The following is a 22,592-nucleotide window of genomic DNA, read 5'->3' as shown; positions in this document are numbered from 1 at the left end:
ACAAGGAGCTCCTTTATAAGAATTCCCATACTGCTTATGGCACAGTGTACATTGTAAAAGGAAACTCTTTCACTTCAGTTCTGTTAGTTAAGTCATGACACTCTGTGAAAACTTACCTCTCCTGGGCCAAAAGAAAAATCAGGGAGAAGAAGTCAATCTCATAAGCTCTTCTAAGCACCTCCTCTCATATTTTCCCTGTTTTAGGTTAAAGCTTCATCTCATAGCCCTGAACTTTCATAAAAACAGTTCCCTGCCTTTTCTTTTTCTTTTTTTTTTTACTTCCATCCCTCTCTTTCTCAAGGTCAGAACTTTCTGGACACAAATACTAGATCTCCTATGCCATGACAACAAATTACCCTCACAATATCTCTACTATCAACTCAGCACCTGTTCTCATCACTTCTTTTTCAGCCTTGTCTGTTCACAAGAGCTTTAATGTTATCTTAGCATTTATAAATTCAGAGGACGGAGATTTAAACAGTCAGTTGAAGTAGCAGGAAGAGTTCATAAAATGTTCTCTTACTAAACCACGTTCCCCCATCTGAACTGTACAGAGAGCTGATTTTATTCCAGAGACAGCATGAGTTAGTTACACTGCAAGATTGAAGGTGCATTTCTTAACGAGTGGACAGTGATCACTTTTAATATTTTAAAAGGACTGACAATGGGCACAGCTGCTACACATACCTGTAGGAGGGCCTTCATCCCATCCTTCTGCCCTCTTAATTCGATTTGCTGTGAATCCTAAGCAGATATTGACACCAACAGCAAAAGTGAACAGAGATATTACCTAAGAGAAGAAAGAGATCAAACTGTCAGTGCAGCCAGACAAGCCTAAATCAGATTCCACAGAGGCAGTGCAAATGACTTCAACATCACCATCCAACCCTGCAGCTTCCCAAATGCACCCTGTAGTGCTGTCTTCATTTTAAAAGCAAAAAGAAAATTCAGAATCAGAGAGCAACTCTGCCCTGTCATTGTCTCCCCCTCCTACCTGATGGAGCTGGCATGAGCGTCTCCTGGCCATGGCAGGGCTTCTTGGAAAGCCTGCGGCAGTGTGCTCTGTTTGTCTACACTGAGTGCGCTGCTTTTTGGGGCTCCGAGTCCAGTCTATTAACTACAAGTAATCCCACCTGGGAGGTTGACAGGCTCTTCTGATTTGTCCAAAGCTCGATTTCATCACAGTTTGTTCGCAAATCGCAGCTCTGAGCCTGAGCAGCTTGAAACATCCCTCTCCGCCTCTCCGCCCGCGTGGCCCCTCCCCTGACACACAGACGCTTTCATGTGGCTTCCTCTGGTAACATAAGGGTTTCTTATGCTGCTGTAGCCAATAACCCTGCCTGTTCATTTTCCTTCCCTCCTGAAAACATGGCTTTTTAAAAAAGGAAACCAAATGCATTTTATCCGATAAAAAGGAAACAGAGCCACAAAAGGGTTTCTACCAGCTTTAAGCTTTTAAGGTTTAACAATGAAGTTATTCAATGCAGTCAACCTCACAACTTCATGTGTTTAAAAAAACAAGGAAAGTTTTATAATTTCTAAACCTACTAACCCTCTGTCCGGCCCATTTCTTTATTTTTCTGGCAGTATAAATGACCCTGTCCCTTCTGCCGCATTCTCAGCGACTCCCGGCTCCTCAAACATTTCCCACGATGAAACCTCCCAGGATTGTAACGAAACACAAGAGATAGCATTCTGCTTCCCCATGTTGTCGTTGGAGTTTACAGAAGTAACATTTATCAAAATCCTGGGAATGCCAGTGAAGCCGCACAGAGGTCTCTTGCCTTGTGAGGAGGCATAAAATGACTTCAGGCCTGCCTGCCTCTTCCTCCTGAAAACACCGTCAGCTTTGGGTTTAGGTTTCTTGTTTTTGTTTCGGAGGGACTGGGGAGCAGCAACGGTGGGATGGGGGAAGCTTTACTAATGACTGAACTGAGAAAGGACATCTTGGTGGCAGCAAGGATTCAGCTCTACAGAATTGTTTCCTTAGGTTTTTACCCAGATAAATGATCATCCAGCCACCAAACACTGTGCCTTTGATGCTATTGTGAGGCTTAAATTCTTTTTACTGAGCTAGCTAGCCACCAGGGGACTTCTAAAAGAAACCAAGCCCTCAGAAGCTGAAAGTTCTTTAAATACCGCACCCTTGTAGGATTCAAACGGGGGAGGAAAGCTTGTCTCTGGTTTTCCTCTGGCCAGACTCGGTGACCGCGGCTCTTGTGCAGAGCATGTGTGTGCGCGTGAACAAACGGGGTGCTTACTACGCAGCAGACCGAGGAAGCAGGGGCTCTGCTCAGATGAAGCCCGACAGCATGAACGCCAGGGCCTGTTCACGGTGGGCTGCACAGTAGGTCTGGGTTTCATTAGATACTCCAGAATTTAGTAACAGCTAATTGAGAAAGAGAAAACACAGTGCCAAACTTGCAGCTGCCTCTCTCGAAGCCTTTTCATTTTGCACTCTGACAGAGACGGCAGGCCGGCGGCTCTTTCTCTAGAAGTCTCTTGCTTCAGTCTGCACGCCATACTGAAATGATTTGGGGTCGGGTGTTTAGCAAGGCTTATGAAAGATGTCAACCCCACGTAAGATTTTTCTAATCTTTATGTTCAGCTTCAAGACGCAGGCTTATACAGAGGAAAACTATCAAGCTAAAAGGGAAATATCAAGGCAATCCTGTGACTGCATTGTATGCCACCGCGGTCCAAATGTTCACAAAGAAAGCTGCTTCAGCCTCCTCACCAGCCTCGCCAGCCCTCACCGGAGCCCAACAGCTGTACAGTCTGTCTGATATTTGATGGTGGAAATCCAGCCTGAGGACAATGAACACCCCCCTTGAAAAATGATTAGACTCAGAAGCTGTTTGAACATTATCCATTCATTTTTTGGACAGAGTAGCTGTGCAGGGGGGAAAAAGTCTTAAGAGTAATAGCCAGAGAAATGAAATGGGTGTGTTAGTCGCTTAGTCGGGTCCGCCTCTTTGAGACCGCATAGACTGTAACCCACCAGGCTCCTCTGTCCATGGGATTCTCCAGGCAAGAATACTGGAGTGAGTTACCATGCCCTCCTCCAGGAGATCTTCCCAACCCAGGGATCGAGCCTGGGTCTTCCAGATTGCAGGCAGATTCCTTACTGTCTGAGCCACCAGGGAAGCCCAGCTTGATCCATAATTGCTTCTGTACAGCACTTGTTACCAATTATCTAAGAGGAACTCAACCTCTCTTTCTGATAACCATTCGGCCAAAGAACTTTATCTACTACTAGTCATTGCGCGCGCGCACACACACACACACACACACACACCACCTAACCATTGTTACACAGAATTTCACTCAAAGACCTTAACTAAAAGACATCATTACAAATTAACTGTCAGGGGGGTGACCCAAGTCCCTACCTCAGGCATCCAATCAACTGTAAAACAAAATCAGCCCTCATTATCTAAAACTGAGAAAACTGAAAAGCCTGATAATGCAGACTGCATGTCTAGAAATTCAACCAAGATGACTGAAATAGAGTCCAAAGCCTTTTATAACAGAACTAAATCGAGAAAGTTCACCTGTGCTGGTGTTTAAGATTTGGGTATAAGGTCACTCGTGGTTGGGTTGGTAAATAAGAAAGTGTATGAGAAAGACTAAAATTAACTTTCAGCTTGGTTTATTAATCCAGCCATATTTCAGAGAACACTGCCCCCTGGCAGAAGAAAACCCAAACAAATCTTAACAACAGTCTCAGGCCTGAAAAATCATTCTGTGATTCTCAAGCTTTATTGGGCATAAGAATGACCCTGGAAACTTGTTTAAAATGTTGATGCTTATGGTCTAAACCCCAATATTCAGAACCATGAGCTCCTGGAGGTGAGGAGAAGAAAGGGAAAGTTTAGGGCCAGGCAGGAGTTAACACAACAGGCTCATCTGGTGCAAGCAATGGAAGGGCCACGTTCTGACGCAAATGACGTAAGAAAAGAGCATTCGAATAAATCACTCTGAGTCAGTTAACTTACGTCCTGAATGTTGGCTTGCCTGGCCTAAATCATAATGTAATTTTAATATATCACTAATAGCATCCACTACTAATCGGGCATTAAAGTTTATTTCCCTTAATGGCACCATGGTGGTTCTTCCACTGTTCTCCCACCTCCAAACTGTAAGCAGCGAGACAGTCTTTCATTTACTTCGCTGGTGGCACCAAGCAGCCAGGGTGTGTATTGCTTAATTGTGATACAGTAGTTGCATTTATACAAATGCACAGTCCATCTTTTCATGGCATGCTTCTGTGAGTCCTTGTTTCCAAGGCCTGATTAAGGTAAAAGGGTTTGAGGTCAACAGTGAGATCTGAAAAAATCTGTAATTGAGGGTTGTCATTCTTGCCTCCTACCGTAATTATGAAGCATTCATGACCAGATTCAAATTTTATCAATATCCAGCTTCTCATTGTGCAGAATTAACTACAATTACGGTGCCTTGCCTTGACTCTACTCCCACAGCACTTCTAAGACTACCAGACAGTCACTGACCACCTGATTTTCAGGGGCAACACTTATGCAGTCACTACAGCACAAACACCAGGAAATTAAGAAAAAAGCACATACGTGTATTCTTCCTACCCTATTTTACAACTCTTTCAGTTACGTCTTATTTTTCAATTCTGCTGTGGTTGAGAACTGTTAGAAAATTCAGGACAGACACGGACAACAGGCTCTGCAGAAGGGATTTGCCGACTAAACGGAGCAAGAAATCATGACAGCTAATACAAAAACAGGCAGGCTCAATTGCTCTCACAATCCAGCACTGCCTGTGTATAAAGTGGACTCCACTTAAGAGTTTAAACCACAGGGGCAAAGTTTCACGAGTAATCTATGGTCCCTGGGGGGTTCGCCAGTGAGAAGTGGCATACGCCCATTCAAATGCCAACAGGACTTGCGTTATTAGTTATTACACAGTTGAAAGCTGAAATCAACACTGTCACCTCTTTCAATGACTTCCATTTATATCATAAACATCTATGCATTACATGTATTCTCAATGGGACTAAGCATGAGCCCCTGTACAGGAACACTCTCTAAGAACATGCATTCATGGCACAGATGTTCATTAGCTCCTACTGTGTGCCAAGCACTCTTCTGGGCACTAGTTCCTTACAAGGAGCCAAACCAAACATAGTCCCCTGGCCTCCATATAATTCACATAGACACAGAAATAAACGGAAAATTGCAGCTCTGGCAGGCGTAGATGTATAGGGGTCAATGGTGCTATGAGAACACATGATTCAGGTTTGATGTGGTCAAGAGGGTCACAGAAGACTTTGTGAAGTGTCAGCTGAGCTGGGATATGAGGGTGGAGGGGAGTAACGAGGTAAGAGAGGAGGAAAGGCTTCTAGGCAGAGCAAACAGGATATGCAACAGCTCTACGCAGACTGGAGGCACCACACATCCCGCCAAAGGCATCCCGTTCAACCTGTGCAGCAAGATGAAAGGGAGCCTGGAGTGAAGTGAGGCTGGAGAGGCTAGTAGAGGTCAGTCCACGTGGGGCCTCGTCAGGCACGTGGGGCCTCGTCAGGCACGTGGGGTGGTATCGTCTTGATCCTAAATGCTTTGGAAAGCCTTTAAAGGGCTTAAATCAGTGGAAGCTTAATGAGATATGAAGCCTTAACCTCTGTACAGTGTGGATATGAGTTGGAGGGAGTCAAAATGGATACAGTAGGTTAGCTTGGAAATGGAGGTGGTAATCCAGATAAAAGCCAGTGAGTGAGATGCGGCATCAGGAAAACGACGGCGCTGGTGGAGAGGCAGGAAACTGGGCGAGCTGGGCAAAGGGCTGTCCATGCTCCGAGCATGCAGGCTGAGGGGCAGGAAGGCGCTAATGTGATGCGTGAGCGAATGAATCGCTAATGGTCATGATGGCCAGTGAGGCCACTTCTTAGGTTTTCACTGGATTATAAGAAAGATGTAGCAATATGCATCCATTTGCTAACACTCTAGAATTAAATAGTTAAAATAAGGGATCTCGCTAATAGCTTTAAAACATGTGTCAGTAGTTTAAAAAATCTTCTGAAGCAGTTGATTTAAAGTAAAGTTACAGTAGACTTGAAACATTTGAAAATACATTTATTCATAATTGAGGTTTAAGAAGAATTACTCCCAGGAAATAGCTCAGCTTTGTTCCTAACTATAGCTTACAATAAAACATTGTAAAACTCAAACTCAAATTAAGTCTATTTTTTTTTTTTTTTGCTACTCTGAAACGTGCGTGTAAAAATCCAGGCAAATGGAAGTCGTTTGAGTCAACTTTGCCAAGTGAACTGTGAACATCTGAGCCCGGATGGGTGGCTATATGACTGGAGAAAATTATTTAACTAAAAGTATCAACCCAAGGTTGAGAACTCTCATCCTTTATCCTCAGGTCTCACACAAACAGGCTGAGAAGCCGTCGTCAGCTCCACTTGTATTGGGTTGGCCAAAAACACCTTACGGAAAAACCCAGAAGAATTTTTTGGCCAACACAATAGATGAAGAAATGGAGGCTCAAACGACAGAGGAAATGGAGGCTCAAACGACAGAGGACGGCCCGCGGTGGACAAATGACAGCCCTCGGTGGTGGAATAAAGGGCTGGGCCCAGCCGGGAAACTGGGCCTCCGGAGCCAGCCTGGTCCTCCCCACTACAGCATTGATGCCCCTCCACCGGGCCAAGCGAGGCCTCACGTCAGCACACGCGAAGCACAGCCAGCGGAGCAGCCAGCCCCTCCAGGCTCCTTTCAGGGCAACCTTAAAGCACTGTTGTCCGCCACAGTCCTTTCCGCGCTTACTGCGAATCAGACACCATGCCTCAGATCCCAGTCATTAACCAGAATTATTACTATCCTTTATCAGAGGCTGCTGAGTGCCCCGAGTACCTAAATCACCTTCCCGTATGAATACTTCTAGATTCATCTCTTCATCTTTAGTCTTCCGGACACAGGTTAGAAACAGCTATTCCAGTACAAGAGACAAAGCAAGGAGCAGAATCAGATTCAGACATGTAAATGTTGGGCTGATCAGATAACGATTAAATGCTAAGAACAAAAAATAAGAGAAGAAATAACTGTTCTTCCCGTTTGCACTCTCTGCCCACTTCAAACACCATTCCACTGAGGCAAGTCTTATCCAATCTGTAATTCATTTTTCTATTTCTTACCCAGAGAGCTCTGCATATAATATAGGCAAATGTGATGATTTCCCCCCTAAACGGAAAACCTTCCAGTCAAAGTGTGATCCCCAGAAGGGTCAGAATCACTTGGAAACTTGCTAGAAATGCAAATTCTTGGGTCTCAGAAACTCGAAGGTAGAGCCCAGTGTCTTTAACAAGCCCATCAGGTGATTCTGCTGCAAATTTGAGACCCACTGACCTAGAGGATAAAATCCAAACTGCTTAGCGAGGCGCACAGGGCTCCAAATCCAAAATTAAGCTCCCCAAATTCTGATCCTGGCTCTACCACTGTTTAGCAGTTAGACCTTACTTGACCCTTTGGCGAATTACTCCTCCATTCTAAGACTCAGTTTCCTCATCTGTATCCAGCTCACAGGACTCTTACGAGCATTACATGAAAGAATCCGTGTACGCTGCCTATACAATGCCTGGCACAGAGGGGTGCTCAACACAGGGTGAGTTTTCTCAATCAGGGGACGATCTGCTCTCCCTTGATGAAGCTGTGCTCTCTCACACCCTCGTCCTTTGGCGCTCCTTGCTGCTTTGGCCTAGAACGCGCTCCTCCACCTAGTCTCCCTGGCTGACTCCAGCACCGCGGTGAGGATGCAGGTCAGGCGCCACTCTTCTGTGAAGCCCCCGACTTCTGCCCTTCCCACGCAGAGCAGGGGCTCTCCCACTGCATCTGTAACCTCTGTTTAGGCCTCTCCATCCTTCAGGACCGCTTCAAATACGCTGGCCAGTCGCCCTGCACACCACACGGCCTTGCATCTTTCCTGGGATGCAACAGACAGACAATAAATGTCTGTCCAGTGAAGGACTGGGCATAAAGAAATTGGGACTTGAACTCGAATTCTTGTTCTCTTACTAACTAGCTGTGTCCCTTTAAGCCTGTGTTTATTCATCTGTAAAGAAGGATTATTGGGCTAACTCGGTGGTTTGAAACCCTTTTTTTAAGCATCAATACCTTACTTTCAAATAAAATCTCAAAATGAATACCAACGCCTAAATTTGGAGCTGCCCTAGTGGGACTGGGCAGCCAGGATCCCATAAGCAGCCCTCTCCCTTCTGGCTATGCCACTTTCTCAGAAACATGGGCGACAGTTCAAGGAGTGCCGTTATAGAAACAAATAAAAGAAGCCAATCAATAACTAAGTCAACTCCACGACTTAGACACTTTTCTAAACCCCGCTCTTTGTTGTAGTGTTCATATACCTATATGTGTGTGCTTAGTCACTCAGTCGTGTCCAGCTCTTTGTGATCCCGTAGGCTACAGCCTGCCAGGCTCCTCTGTCCATGGGATTCTCCAGGCAAGAACACTGGAGTGGGTTGCCATGCCCTCCTCCAAGGGATCTTCTCCAGGGATCGAACCCAGGTCTCCTGCACTGCAGGTGGATTCTTTACTGTCTGAGCCATCAGGGAAGCCCATTCATATACCTATGAAAATGAAAGCCGCTCAGTCATGCCCGACTCTTTGTGACCCCTGGACTACACAGGCCATGGAATTCTCCAGGCCAGAACACTGGAGTGGGCAGCCTTTCCCTTCTCCAGGGGATCTTCCCAACCCAGGGACTGAACCCAGGTCTCCTGCATTGCAGGCGGATTCTTTACCAGCTGAGCCACCAGGGAAGCCACATACCTATACACACCCCAAAATATGACCCGAATTACCCCCAGACCAGATCTTTCACCGATGACAGTACGACTAGGGCCCAGAAAGCCCAGCTCATCTCCATGCTTCCCCCCACACTGATTCCCAGCCCTGCCCCTCACCCACTGTGGTCGCCCAGGCCTTCGTTAAGCCATGGCCCAGCACCCGCACCAGAAGCCCCTCACAACTGCAGCCCCCGCGGCACTACCCTCAAGGAGCTCAGACTCTCCCCGAGGCGGTCGTCACTTGTCCCTGTAGTGTCGTCTGACTCACTTCAGCACATCCTGCCTCGGTGATGAGAACATACATTCCCAGGGAGCAGGGGAAAGACACAGCCTGGCACAGAGGCTGCAGGCCTGGGTTCTGGAGTCCAGCCACCTAGGTCTGCCACTGTCAAGCATGAGACCCTGCTTAACCACTCTGAAACTCAGAATTCTCATAACAAAAATAATAATAGTTCTTATCACACAAGGCTGATACAAAGCTCAAACGATACAATGCATGTGAAAACAGGTAGTCAGTAGTTGAACACAGGAAATTAACAAATACTAAACCTTTGTTAAATATAGCAGGAAACATCATCTACTCCCGTGATCTCAGTAGGCAGCAAAGTGCTGGGCACATAGTAGGTGCTTAGTAGTGACGAAGGTTCCAGGAGAATTTGCTTTACTTGTAGAGAGATGACGTGTAGGTTTCAGCTGGAAATGTTACGAACCACTTTCTTCACGTTCTCTCCAGCCTGGAGAGAAAATGGGCTGCACGCATTTGGCAAAGGGTGCAGTGACTCCGGACAGGGCTCTGGAGACACAGGTTTCCACTGTGACAATAACGACCTTCAGTTTGAATTGGAAAGTCCCAAGAATTTGAGCTTCCACTCAAGAAAGCTGTTGAACTCAAACCTAAAAGGAAGTTTATACTTGCTACTGGAAGGGCACCATCACATGCTCGGAGCACAGTGGGACCCTCTTGGGGAGGAAGCAGAACTGCTATTTCTGTGATTCCCCTTAAATCAGACAACAAATAGTGACTTTCAGCAAACTAGGGATAGAAAGAAACTTCTTCTGCCTGATACTAGATTTCTTTGAAAAACTCACAGCTAACATCATACCGAATAGTGGAAGATGCAACTCTTTCCTCCTAAGATCAGGGGCGACACAAGACTGCCTTCTCCCACCAGTTCTGCTCAGCACTGCACTTCCAGCTAGAGCCATTAGGCAAGAAAAACAAATAAAAGACATTTGAATTGGAAAGGAACAAATAAAACTACCTCTATTCACAAATGGTGTGAACTTTTATACAGAAAATCCTAAGTAATCTGTTTTTAAAATGTTAGAACTACAACAACAATAAATGAATTCAGGAATATGGCATGATAAAAAAAAATCAGTGGTATTTTTGTACACTCACAATGGACAATCTAAAACAAAACTAAGAAAGCAATTGCATTTATAACAGTATCAAAAAGTCTAAAATACTTAATAATTAACTTAACAAAGGAAATGTGAGACTTGTACACTGAAAACTAGACAGCATAATTGAAATATATTATTGAAGACCTAAATAAATGGGAAGACCATCATGCTCATGGGCTGGAAAATATTGTGAAGAGGGCAAGAAAATGAAAAGATGGAAAAAATCTGCAAATTATATATCTGACCAGAGTCTAGTATCTAAATATATAAAGAACTCCTGCAAGTGAGCAAAAGAAGACACTTAGACAATCTTTTAAATGTTCAGATGGGTAGAATAGACATTTCTAGAAAGAAAATATATAAATGGTCATAAGTACATGAAAAGATGCTGACTATTGTTATTCATTTGGGAAATCCAAATCAAAACTACAGTGAAATAGGTACTATTTCACACCCACTGGGATGGCTAACGGCTTCCCTGGTGGCTCAGACGGTAAAGAATCCACCCGAAATGTGGGAGACCTGGGTTGGGAAGGTCCCCTGGAGAAGGGCATGGGAACCCACTCCAGTATTCCTGCCTGGAGAATCCCCATGGACAGAGAAGCCTGGCAGGCTACAGACCCAGTCCACAGGGTCGTAAAGAGTTGGACGTGATAGAGCGACTAAGCAGAGCAGAACACACAGGATGGCCAAAATTAAAAAGACAAAAAATAAGAAGTATCAGGAAGGGATGTGGAAAGATTGGAACCCTCATATATTATTGATAAGATTATAAAATGGGTGCAGCCCCTTTAGAAAACTATTTGGCAGGTCCTTAAAGTGTTAAACGTAGTGTTATCATGTGACCCAGCAATTGCACTCCTAGGTATACACCCAGGAGAACCGAAAACGTGTCCACACATAATCCTGTACACAAATGTCCACAGCAGAACTCTCAACTGATGAGTGAATAAACAAAATTTAGTATACTCATGCAATTAAATGTAACCCAACTATGAAACGGAATGCAGTCCTGATACATGCTAGAATGGGGATGGACCTTGGGAACACCATGCTAAGTGAGAACAGTCAGCTGTAAAGGCCCCACTGTATGAACGCACTTACATGAACCACCCAGAGCAGTTGGAGCCACGGAGAAGAAAGGTAGATCAGTGGTGGGCAGGTGATGTGGAAGTGACTGCTTCTGCAGATGAAGTTTTCTTGTGGGGTGACAGAGAGGCTCTAAAGTTAGATCATGGTAGTGTGTGCACATCTCTGTGAATGATTGGACACCACTGAAATGTTAAGTTTTAAAAGGATGGGTGTTCTGGTTTATATCTCCAAAAATGCTATTTAAAAAGAGAGAGTGAACAGGCTAGTGAGATTATTTCCGCAGTGAAGCAAATTTCAAAGCATCTGGACCTGCAGAAAAGAAATATTAATCCTGATCTGCAGCTCAGGTCAATGCCTTCAAAAGTGTCTTCAGAGTCACCTCAGTTACCCTCCAAACCTGATAATTAACAGGAAAACTGAAGCGTTTGCGTTGCGGTGTGGACCTATTTTAACCAGCCTCGATGTGATGAAGCCCTCTACTTTTCTAAAAATAGGAGGAGTTCCTGGGACTCTTTCAGAGCACTTCAGGTTCTCTGCCATTCTGCTTCGTCAGTTTCTTCATTTGACTTTCAAATAAAGTGGCCTAAAAAGAAAATCTAGGGCCCTGTAGCCGTCACTTCACCTACAGATCTCAAGGGGGTTGAGTCTTAATGGCAACAAACTGTAACCAGAGTCTGAGGACCGTGGGGGGAATTTAAGAACAATGACTTGGAAAAGCGTGGATGGACCTTGAGGGCATGATGCTAAGTGACATCGAGTCAGACAAGAAAGACAAATAGTCGGATCTCACTGATAGGAGCCATCTCTAGAACAGAGAGAGAGAGAGCGCACGTGCAGACACACAGACCAGACTGAAGGTTTCCAGAAGCAGGGTGGGCAAAGCCAGTGAAGGAGATCAAAAAGTACAAGCTTCCAGTTATACAATAAGTCACCGGGATGTCGCGTAGAGCACCGTGACTGTAGGTAATAATACTGCATTGCCTATTTGAAAGCTGCTAAGGGAGTAGATCTTAAAAGGTTTCTTTATGAGAAGAAAGATGTCTGATTCTGTGTGGCGATAGATCTCAACTAGAGCCACTGTGGTGATTATTGATCAATATATACAAATACTGAATCATTATATTACACACCTGAAAAGACTATAATGGGATGTGTTCACTGCACTTCATTTAAGAAAGAAAAAAAAGAACAATGTCGTGCATTTGAAGAGCACTTCTCTTTTAAAGAAAATGTTGGAAGAGTGAAGAATTATAAGTCAGAATTAAGGCTCACTCACTCTCCCCACTTTGCAATCAACAAAACAGAAAGCTTGCTCCTAGTCAAGGTCACAAGGGCTAAAGTCTGGACAGCTTGGTTGGGAGATTAGGGCAGTTGGGACTGGGAGAAGGAAACGGGAAAAGCACGTCTGTGTGAGTGGCATCATATCTGGCATGGAGAAGACATTCCATAAATGGTACTCATATTTAGTAAGTGCCTGCCCTCTGCCAGGCCACATAAGTAAAGACTTACACACACTGCCTTATGTCACCTTCATAAAGCCCTTCAGAGTATTACCATTGTCAATATATAAGAAAATAAACTTTAAATTGGGCAACATGCCTGAGTTCAAATGCATTTGAAGCAGAGGAGTCCTCTTTTCTCCATGATTTCCCAATGAGGATTACAAAACTGGCAAGATTCTAAAGGAATGGGAATTTCAACTATTTTCTAGAAGAAACATAAGTCTATTAAAAGCAGAGGATCTGATAAACGTTTGATAAATCTTGAAAATGTTTCCTATTTCAGAACATATCAAAAGCCACAGATTAACATCTCTTCTAGACTGACCTTGCTCTGACCCAAAAAAAGAATCAGTTGGTAATGAGGAGGTGATCAGAGCCATGGGCATCATAGCGTGTCATTTCAAAGTTCCTAAGATATCAGAGAGAACGGAGGTCACTGTCAGACAACGGCTCCAACTGTTCGAATGGAAGAGTTTTACAAACTCATATCATGTTGATTCAACACAGATTTTGCAAGCACTCATTATAATATAAGCCAGTGCTTAGCAAAACTGTTGTTATTGCTGTTTACTCGCTCAGTCGTGTCCGACTCTTTGTCACCCCGTGGGCTGTAGCCTGCCAGGCTCCTCTGTCCATGGGATTCTCCAGGCACGAACACTGGAGCGGGCTGATATTTCCTTCTCCAGGGGATTGAACCCGTGTCTCCCACACTGGCAGGCAGGCTCTTCACCGCTGAGCCACCGGGCAACGTGCTGAGCACTATGTATCAGGGATACTGAAACAAAAAAGCACGTTTTAACTGGAAGAAATGGAAGTCAGCTGTTGCTAAACACACTCCTGTGAGTTCTGCTTGTAGAGGTACGCACAGGCTATGTGTGGAACATGCTGAAAACTGGCTCCTTCGATCGCTGCTCCACGCCACTGCCAGGGGGAGTCCTCCTGTCTTGCAGACTTTTTGTAGGATGAATTATAGACACAGTTTATAGATCTCTGCCAATTATGCTACTGAGATTGTATTTATGAGCATGAGATTTGGACAGCAGAATTAAGACAGGATCTCTCTTCCAACCCCTCCTAGCTGTTACTCTAGGCAAACAAGATTGTGGAAATGGAAGGTTTTCATAAACATTATTTCACTGTCCATTCTCCAGATTCCTAGGCCTTCTATGGGGGTGACAGAGATGATAGCTTCTTGATTCCTAAATCATGGGATATGGCATATATTCTTGAATGCAATAATTCAGTGACAACTAGCTACCACGCACTGTGGACCTGGACTGAACAAAATTCAAAAATATCTTGACAGGTTGAAGTCAAGAGATTAAAAAAAAATAGCTAGATCTGTCTGGGATAACATTCTTCATATACTGAATACAATATTGAATACAATAGAATACAAAATTCGGTTATATAACTTCATACTAGGAGAGACCAGAATTGAAAACGATTGTCGTTAAAAGAAACTGGGGGACTTTCCTGGTAGTCCAGTGGTTAAGACTTCCAATGGAGGGGATGTGGGTTTGATCCCTGGCTGGCAAACTAAGATCCTAAATGCCATGCAGACAAAATGTTTTAAGAAAGAAAGAAAATTGAGTATTTAAAAACAAGAAAATTGGGTCTTAAAAAAAACTCCCCCAAAGCCAGGAGTTTTTGTTATCTGCAAGTTCTATAGGAGCCCCTGCTTGACCACAACTCTAAATAACCTCATTTTACCTTGAAAGTGAAAGTGAGAGTCCCTCAGTCGTGTAGGACTCTTTGTGACCCCACAGAATATACATGGAATTCTCCAGGCCAGAATCCTGGAGTGGGCGGCCTTTCCTTTCGCCAGGGGATCTTCCTAACCCAGGGATTGAACCCAGGTCTCCCGCACTGCGGGTGGATTCTTTACCAGCTGAGCCACCAGGGAAGCCCGTTTTTCCTTAGGCTTCTCTCATAAGCAACTAGCTCAGATCGAGAGGAGAAAGGGTCAGCTGCGCTGCGCTGCTTGGACGCCATCGGGACCGTTTTCCCTCGGGACGTCTCGTCTAAGTCACTGCAAACAGACAGCGCGGGGAGATGCGTGACCGAGTGACGGGCGGCCCTGTCGCCCAGTGCATTGACTCATTCGCTCGTATCCGTTTATTTATTTAACAAACTTTGAGCACTTAGTATGTATATGGCACCGGAAATGCAAAGTGAACAAAACAGATCCTCGGGGCTTCCCTGGTGGCTCAGAGGTAAAGAATCCGCCTGCCATTGCAGCAGACGCGGGTCGACCCCTGATCCAGGAAGACCCCACGTCCGCGGAGCAACTAAGCCCGTGGCCACGAGTACTGAGCCCGTGACCCCGCTAGGAGAGCCCGCGCTCTAGAGCCGCGCCCCCCTCCAGAGCCGGGTCCCGGACAAGAGAAGCCAGTGCGTGAGAAGCCCACGCACCGCAATCAGAGAAAAGCCTGTGCAGCAACGGACACCCAACACAGCCAAAAACAAACAAATGAATTAAAAAAAAAAAACACCGCATGCCACAGCTAAGACCTGGTGTAGCCGAATGAACAAATAAACAAAAAAAGTGGGGGAAAAAACAAAAAACCAATCCTCTGCCTCGTGGGTCTCACATTCTAGAGGGAGAGAAATAGAATATAATCCAGGTAATGGATTCCTGATAAAGTAGACAAAGCAGAGCAGAGAACAGAGCGGGACGGGAGGAGCTGTTTTCAGCTGGATGGGAACAAGTGTCCCCGGAGAGAGGACTCCTGACAAAAGTCTGGATGGACAGATGGCAGAATCAGGCCTCTCTTGGGAGAAACAGCAGTGGGAAGGCCCTGGGGGAGGACAGTCCACGTGCCCAGAAAGACCAGTGCGGCTGGAGTGGCTGCGAGACGAGGGGGCACCTGCGGACGACCGTAGAGAGGGGCTCGAGCTCCGCGTCTGGGAGGACCACGCAGGCGGGGGGGGCCGCTGTGCTCCCGGCGGGTGGGATGGGAAGCCGCTGCAGCGATGGGAGTCAGGCAGTGCCGGGATTCCGTGTCTGTTTCAAAAGGCTCACTCCGCCTAATATTTAGACGAGGGCGATTTAACCGGCTCCCCTTCTGGCCCGTGGTTGAGGAGCCTGTGACTGAGCATCCTGGTGCTTTAGGTGGACGACGGGAGAAGGTGGGTGTGATTTTCCTTCGCGGATATCTGAAGGGCATTGCATTTCCCTGAGCAAAACTGGAAGGTCCAGAGAAGCATGTTTTATCTCCTAATAAAACAAACTCTCCAGCCATCCACGCTCCCAGAATTCTCTTACAAAGAATGAACTCATGGTTACTATTCAAGAAAAGGTTGGTCTTTTAAGATATCTAAATTTAAAGGAAGGTTGACTATACAACAAGTATGGTCCTTTCCAACTCCGCTGCTGCTGCTGCTGCTAAGTCGCTTCAGTCGTGTCTGACTCTGCGACCCCATAGGCGGCAGCCCACCAGGCTCCTCTGTCCATGGGATTTTCCAGGCAAGAGTATTGGAGTGGGGTGCCATTGCCTTCTCCGTTTCCAACTCTAGGCATCTATTATGTTTCTCTCTTCTTAAAACTCTTAGGGAGCTGAGTTCTCTCTGCATGTAATGACCAGCAAAGAGCTACTCAATTAAATAACTAAGCTTGGTTTTATTTTTCCTGAATAAATCCAAAGGAACAGTAAGGACCCTAAATACACTTGGTTCTTACTATTTCATCTCCTGAAAGAAACATACATATAGACATAGATAGGTGTAGATAGATATATAACACCTATGGCATGTGCAATTTAATTTATATCAATCAAAGGGCTTCCAGCTGGCTCAGTGGTAAAGACCCTGCCTGCCAATGCAGACCCAGCTTCAATCCCTGGATGGGGAAGATCCCCTGGAGAAGGAAATGGCAACCCAGTCCAGTGTTCTTGCCTGGGAAATCCCAAGGACAGAGGGGCCTGGCGGGCTACAGTCCATAGGGTCCCAGAGTCGGACAGGACTGAGCATGCATGTAGGCACACAATTAAAGGGAACATGGTCAGGGCTAGGCTAAGAAAAGGAGAATACCTTTCACAAATCATTTGATTGACTTAAGCGAGAGATGAAGGAATCTACTTCCCGACGGAGCTAGAAGAGAGCCAAAGGCAGGCTGATCTTACATTGCCTCTCCCAGTGTAAGACCAGGGGGTCTTATACAAGACCCAGGGCAAGACTGGGGGTCTTTTACAACCCCCTGTAAACAGAGAGCCACTGCAAAGTTGGAGCGCAATAACCTCGGCTTGCCACTGGGGTATTATGCAAGAGAATTCAAGTTCCGGGCCTTCTGTCGACCCGCTAAACTTCTGTTGCTCTTATGAGCAATGTTATACAACTTGTTCATTACGAAAATCCTGGGCTCTCAGGCTTGTTTGGAGTGGTGACTCTGCCTGCTAGCTGTGTGGCCTTGCCTGAGGTAGAAAACCTCTCTAGCCCTCGTAAAAATGGGAGAATCCCAGTACCTTCCTCATGGGGTTATTGCAGGGATTAAGCAAAAGAATCCGCCTAGCGTTCACTATTGAGAACAACAGCTGCCATCTACTGAGCCCCTAGGATGTGCCGGACATTGTTCAGGAATGAGCTCCGTGAATTCTCTCAGCCTTGCAAAGTACATAGTGGTTTCTCCTCTTGACAGAGGCCCATAGAAATTTGAGTAGTTTGCCCAAGTTCACACAAGTTTATTCAAACTCAGGTCTGCCTAACCAGAGTCCAGCTTCTATTAATAAACAGTTCTTGCTATAGTCCATGATGCTATGTTCTATTACTTTTAAAAGAAATTCCTCTAATCTCACCCTTGAAGGGCAGTTGAGGGTTTTATCCCATAGGGCCTTTAACAGTTTAGAAACAGAACAGATTTTGTAAAGCACAGTTCCTCACTTCGGCAACAAATACAGGTTGGGATCATTATACTCATGTGCTTTTCTTGTGTTATCTGATCAAAGCAGCTGCTTCTGTATGCCCTCTAGGTTTGGAGCTGGGTAAATCTCAGTCAGAGACATAGCTTGTGGCCTCTTGCGACAAAATATTTTGCAAAAGACCCTGTCTTCTCCTTTTCTCAGGCTTTCCTCCCTTCCTGCAGCTGTTTCCCCTTCTTCCCGAGACTTGATAAAAATTCTGAAACTCCTGTTTTTACAGTTGATCTCATGTGACCTCACTATGGACAATGGCCCCGTTGTTGCACCCATCTATAACACTGTCGATGAGATGCCAGTGCTAAGAACAAACATCACCGAGTGTCGGAGGCAAGAGCAGTATCTCTATAGCGGTTCCTGGCCTGGCACACACCACAGTCTATCCCTAGTAATGACACTAGCACAGGAACAGTTCCCGCGTGCTGGGAGCCCGTGTCAGTCGCCCAGGCCTGGCTGACTCTGACCTGCAGCACACCAGGCCTCCCTGTCCTTCACCATTTCCCAGTTTGCTCAAACTCATGTCCATTGAGTCGGTGATGCTGTCCAACCATCTCATCCTCTGTTACCCCTTTCTTCTCTTGCCTTCAATCTTTTCCAGCACCAGGGTCTTTTCCAATGAATTGGTTTTTCATATCAGGTGGCCAAAGTCTTGGAGCTTCAGCTTCTGCATCAGTCCTTTCAATGAATATTCAGGACTGATTTCCTTTAGGATGGACTGGTTTGATCTCCTTGCTGTTCAAGGGACTCTCAAGAGTCTTCTCCAACACCACAGTTTAAAAGCATCAATTCTTCAGCACTCAGTTTTCTTTATGATTCAACTCTCACATCTATACAAGACTACTGGAAAAACCATAGCTTTGACTAGATGGACCTTTGTTAGCAAAGAGATGTCTCTGCTTTTAACATGCTGTCTAGGTTTTTCATAGCTTTCCTTCCAAGGAGCGAGCGTCTTTTAATTTCATAGTTGCAGTCACCGTCCACAGTGATTTTGGAGCCCAAGAAAATAAAATTTGTCACTGTTTCCACTTTTTCCCCATCTACTTGCTGTGAAGTGATGGGGCCAGATGCCATGATCTTACTTTTTTGAATGTTGAGTTTAAACCAGATTTTTCCACTCTCCTTTTTCACCCTCATCAAGAGGCTCTTTAGTTCCTCTTTGCTTTCTGCTATTAGAGTGGTATCATCTGCATATCTGAGGTTGTTGATATTTCTCCTGGCAATCTTGATTCCAGCTGTGCATCCAGCCCAGAGTTTCTCATTATGTACTCTGCATATAAGTTAAATAAGCAGGGTGACAATATACAGCCTTGATTTACTCCTTTCCTGATTTGGAACCAGTCCATTGTTCCATGTCCAGTTCTAACTGTTGCTTCTTGACCTGCATACAGATTTCTCAGGAGGCAGGTAAGGTGCTCTGATATTCCCATCTCTTTAAGAATTTTCCAGTTTGCTGTGACTCACACAGTTAAAGGCTTTAGGGTAGTCAATGAAGTAGAAGTAGATGTTTTTCTGGAATTCCCTTGCTTTCTCTATGATCTGATAAATGTTTGCAATTTGATCTCTGGTTCCTCTGCCTTTTCTAAATTCACCTTATACATTTGCAAGTTCTTGGTTCACATATTGCTAAAGCCTAGCTTGAAGGATTTTGAGTATAACCTTGCTAGCATGTGAAATGAGCGAAACTGTACAGTAGTTTGAACATTCTTTGGCATTGCCCTTCTTTGGGATTCAAATGAAATTGATCTCTTCCAATCCTGTTCAGTTCAGTTCAGTCACTCAGTCGTGTCCGACTCTTTGCGACCCCATGAATCCCAGCACGCCAGGCCTCCCTGTCCATCACCAACTCCCGGAGTTCACTCAGACTCACGTCCATCAAGTGAGTGATGCCATCCATCCATCTCGTCCTCTGTCGTCCCCTTTTCCTCCTGCCCCCAATCCCTCCCAGCATCAGAGTCTCCTCCAATGAGTCAACTCTTCACATGAGGTGGCCAAAGTACTGGAGTTTCAGCTTCAGCATCATTCCCTCCAAAGAAATCCCAGGGCTGATCTCCTTCAGAATGGACTGGTTGAATCTCCTTGCAGTCCAAGGGACTCTCAAGAGTCTTCTCCAACACCACAGTTCAACAGTATCAAAAGCATTCAAAAGCATTCTTCGGCGCTCAGCCTTCTTCACACTCCAAGTCTCACATCCATACATGACCACAGGAAAAACCACAGCCTTGACTAGACGGACCTTTGTTGGCAAAGTAATGTCTCTGCTTTTGAATATGCTATCTAGGTTGGTCATAACTTTCCTTCCAAGGAGTAAGCGTCTTTTAATTTCATGGCTGCAGTCACCATCTGCAGTGATTTTGGAGCCCAGAAAAATAAAGTCTGACACTGTTTCCACTGTTTCCCCATCTATTTCCCATGAAGTGATGGGACCGGATGCCATGATCTTCGTTTTCTGAATGTTGAGCTTTAAGCCAACTTTTTCACTCTCCTCTCTCACTTTCATCAAGAGGCTTTTTAGTTCCTCTTCACTTTCTGCCATAAGGGTGGTGTCATCTGCATATCTGCTGAATTTTCCAAATTTGCTGACATATTGAGTGAAATAGCTATAGCATCCTATTTTTATGAGGAAGAAAGCAAGACTCAGAAAGATGAAATAATTTACACAAGACTATACGGTAATGGTGAGAAAAGCGTCTGAACGGTTCCGTTTCCCTGATCTTTTCACCGCACCTTGCCTCCTCCGTTGTTTGCTAGGTCAGAAGCCCTTCCTTCTAAACTGAAAGCTCCTCGAGGACAGGGATTGCCCCACCAACATCTCCTGAAGGCTCCACAGCATCTGGCACCGAAACTGTTAAACTCTCTCCATCCAAATCAGCTGCATTTTCCAGGCAGACAGAACTCTAAATACCCAAGAAAGATGGCTGCCAATTCTAACATTCCAACTTGCTCGGCCTCCCTTGGCAGTGGGTTGCAGCGAGTAATTAGCACTGCAGGCAATACTACCCTTGAACCTCACGGAGCTGAATGACGTTCAGAGTTCACAGTGCAATGGCCACCTGCTGGCATCAGCCTAACCTCCCCAAAATATCCACCTTCCCGAGTGGACTTACGACCTGGACACAGTTGTTTGCCTCTTTATTAGACTTGTGTTTGCCTAGGAATGAAAGGATAAACAAGAGGGACGCACATGCCTCACATTCTAATGAGGGCAGGAACCCTTTGGAGCAAAGAGGGCATTGAGAGGCATCTGAAGAGCCTGTGGGCTCCGGTTGCATCACCCCAGCTCCGGGCTAACAATGCTTTGCTCAGCAGTCCTGGGGGCATCAGCCACAGCTGCACTTTGCACTTGCAGGCACACCATGGCTAATCCACGGTGAATGATCAGAATGGGTAAAGAACGAATAAATTGATTTCTCTCCTTATTCTTGTCCAAGTTGCTTCATGGGAGGACAGCGTAGTTAAATGTAATCATGTTGAGAGCAAGTATAATTCCTTGTTGGTTAAGATTTAATGAAAAGGGTTCTCAAAGTCAGACAAACCCAGGTTCAAACTTCAGGGCTACCTCTGCCTTGCTGGTTGAGTTTGGATACTAACTCATCAGACTTCTGCTTTCACTGAGCCTTCAGTTCTCGGCTCAGAGAGAGGCCTTCCTGACCATACCTTCTGCTTCTTTATTCTCTTTCTCCCCAGACCGTTACACCGTGCCACTGCAACACTCTACCCTAACTGTAACAAGGAAGAACCTTTATTATTATCATTATTTACATGCCTATTCCAGGAAAGACTCTTTCCCCAATATGTCTACCTGCTTTTTGGAGCTTAGTTTTAGTCTCATCTCCCCTATTAATTCTCGGGACGAACCTTGTCCTTCTGAGTTAACCTGTGAACAGAGAAGCCTGGCAGACTACAGTCCATGGGGTCACAAAGAATCGGACATGACTGAACACGCATGCATACACACACACACGTTAATTACTACAGGGCTGTGGCCTATAGGCTTAATTATACATAATGGCCCATCTCTGGAAACCCTGCTTCCCACATAATGAGCATTAAACTAAAATACCTCTGTTTGGCTCACAGGAGCATCCAGACTGGGCCAACCTGTGCCTGACTGCAGGGAGGAAGAAATGAACACACCCGTCCAGGGGCTGATGGGAACCCAGGATACGCTTGACTTCACTCCCTTCTAGTAGAAGAGGAGTCCAGGTTCTATGAGTAACTCAGGCAAGATGGTTCTTTAGGGCAGAAGACATCTTCTTGGTTAGCTGGTGTGCCTCAAATGCTGGCCTGAGAGTTCAGGCTCAGCATGTAATTCCAGGCATGTGCGCCTGCCCCACAGGACTGTAAACGCTACAAGATTAGGAACCAAGTCCACGCCTCTTCTCTCTTATCCCCGGAGCCTGTTGGTTCAGCAGATTACTGTTCAACAGTTACTGTTGGTTCAGCAGATTAACAAAGGAAGAAGACTCTGAAGAGATGGGAAGGGAAGCATACCCGACTGTGGGGAACTGAGACAGAGGGGAAGAGGGGTTGGGCGGCTGTCCGGCAGCTTCATTTGCCGTAAAATGGCAGCAAGGTTGCCAGGGACTTCCTCCGCCTCTACGGCCAGAGTTCTCAAGAATTTTCTAAATCCTAGAGGATGGCGAAATCCCAGCCCTAGACAAATAATGCTACTTTCTGGCTTCTTTTCCATGAACCCAAGACACTCTTTGTTGTTTAGGGACAAAGTCATGTCCGACTCTTTTGCACCCCCATGGACTGTAGCCCGCCAGGCCCCTCCGTCCATGGGATTCTCCAGGCAAGAATACTGGAGTGGGCTGCCATTTCCTTCTCCAGGGGGTCTCCCCA

General features: G+C 45.6%; 1 protein-coding gene across 5 annotated transcripts in view; it reads right to left on the bottom strand.

Annotated features, from left to right (window-relative positions):
- Nucleotides 1-22,592, bottom strand: part of ENPP2 (ectonucleotide pyrophosphatase/phosphodiesterase 2) — a 135,502-nt gene that overhangs the window by 92,936 nt on the left and 19,974 nt on the right. For 4 of the 5 annotated variants that reach the window (XM_010846194.1, XM_010846195.1, XM_010846199.1 and 1 more), the window contains one exon: nt 688-790. In XM_010846194.1, the coding sequence (XP_010844496.1) occupies nt 688-790 (103 nt within the window). Of the gene's footprint in view, nt 1-687; nt 791-994; nt 2,347-22,592 lie in introns of those variants that run through there. The other variant, XM_010846196.1, reaches the window with a different exon arrangement.

Source organism: Bison bison, unplaced genomic scaffold (genome assembly GCF_000754665.1).
Source record: "Bison bison bison isolate TAMUID 2011002044 unplaced genomic scaffold, Bison_UMD1.0 scf7180017864233, whole genome shotgun sequence".
In the NCBI taxonomy this organism is placed as follows: domain Eukaryota; kingdom Metazoa; phylum Chordata; class Mammalia; order Artiodactyla; family Bovidae; genus Bison; species Bison bison.
The sequence above is the reverse complement of the archived record's forward strand: the minus strand, read 5'-3'. Positions and strand labels throughout refer to the sequence as shown.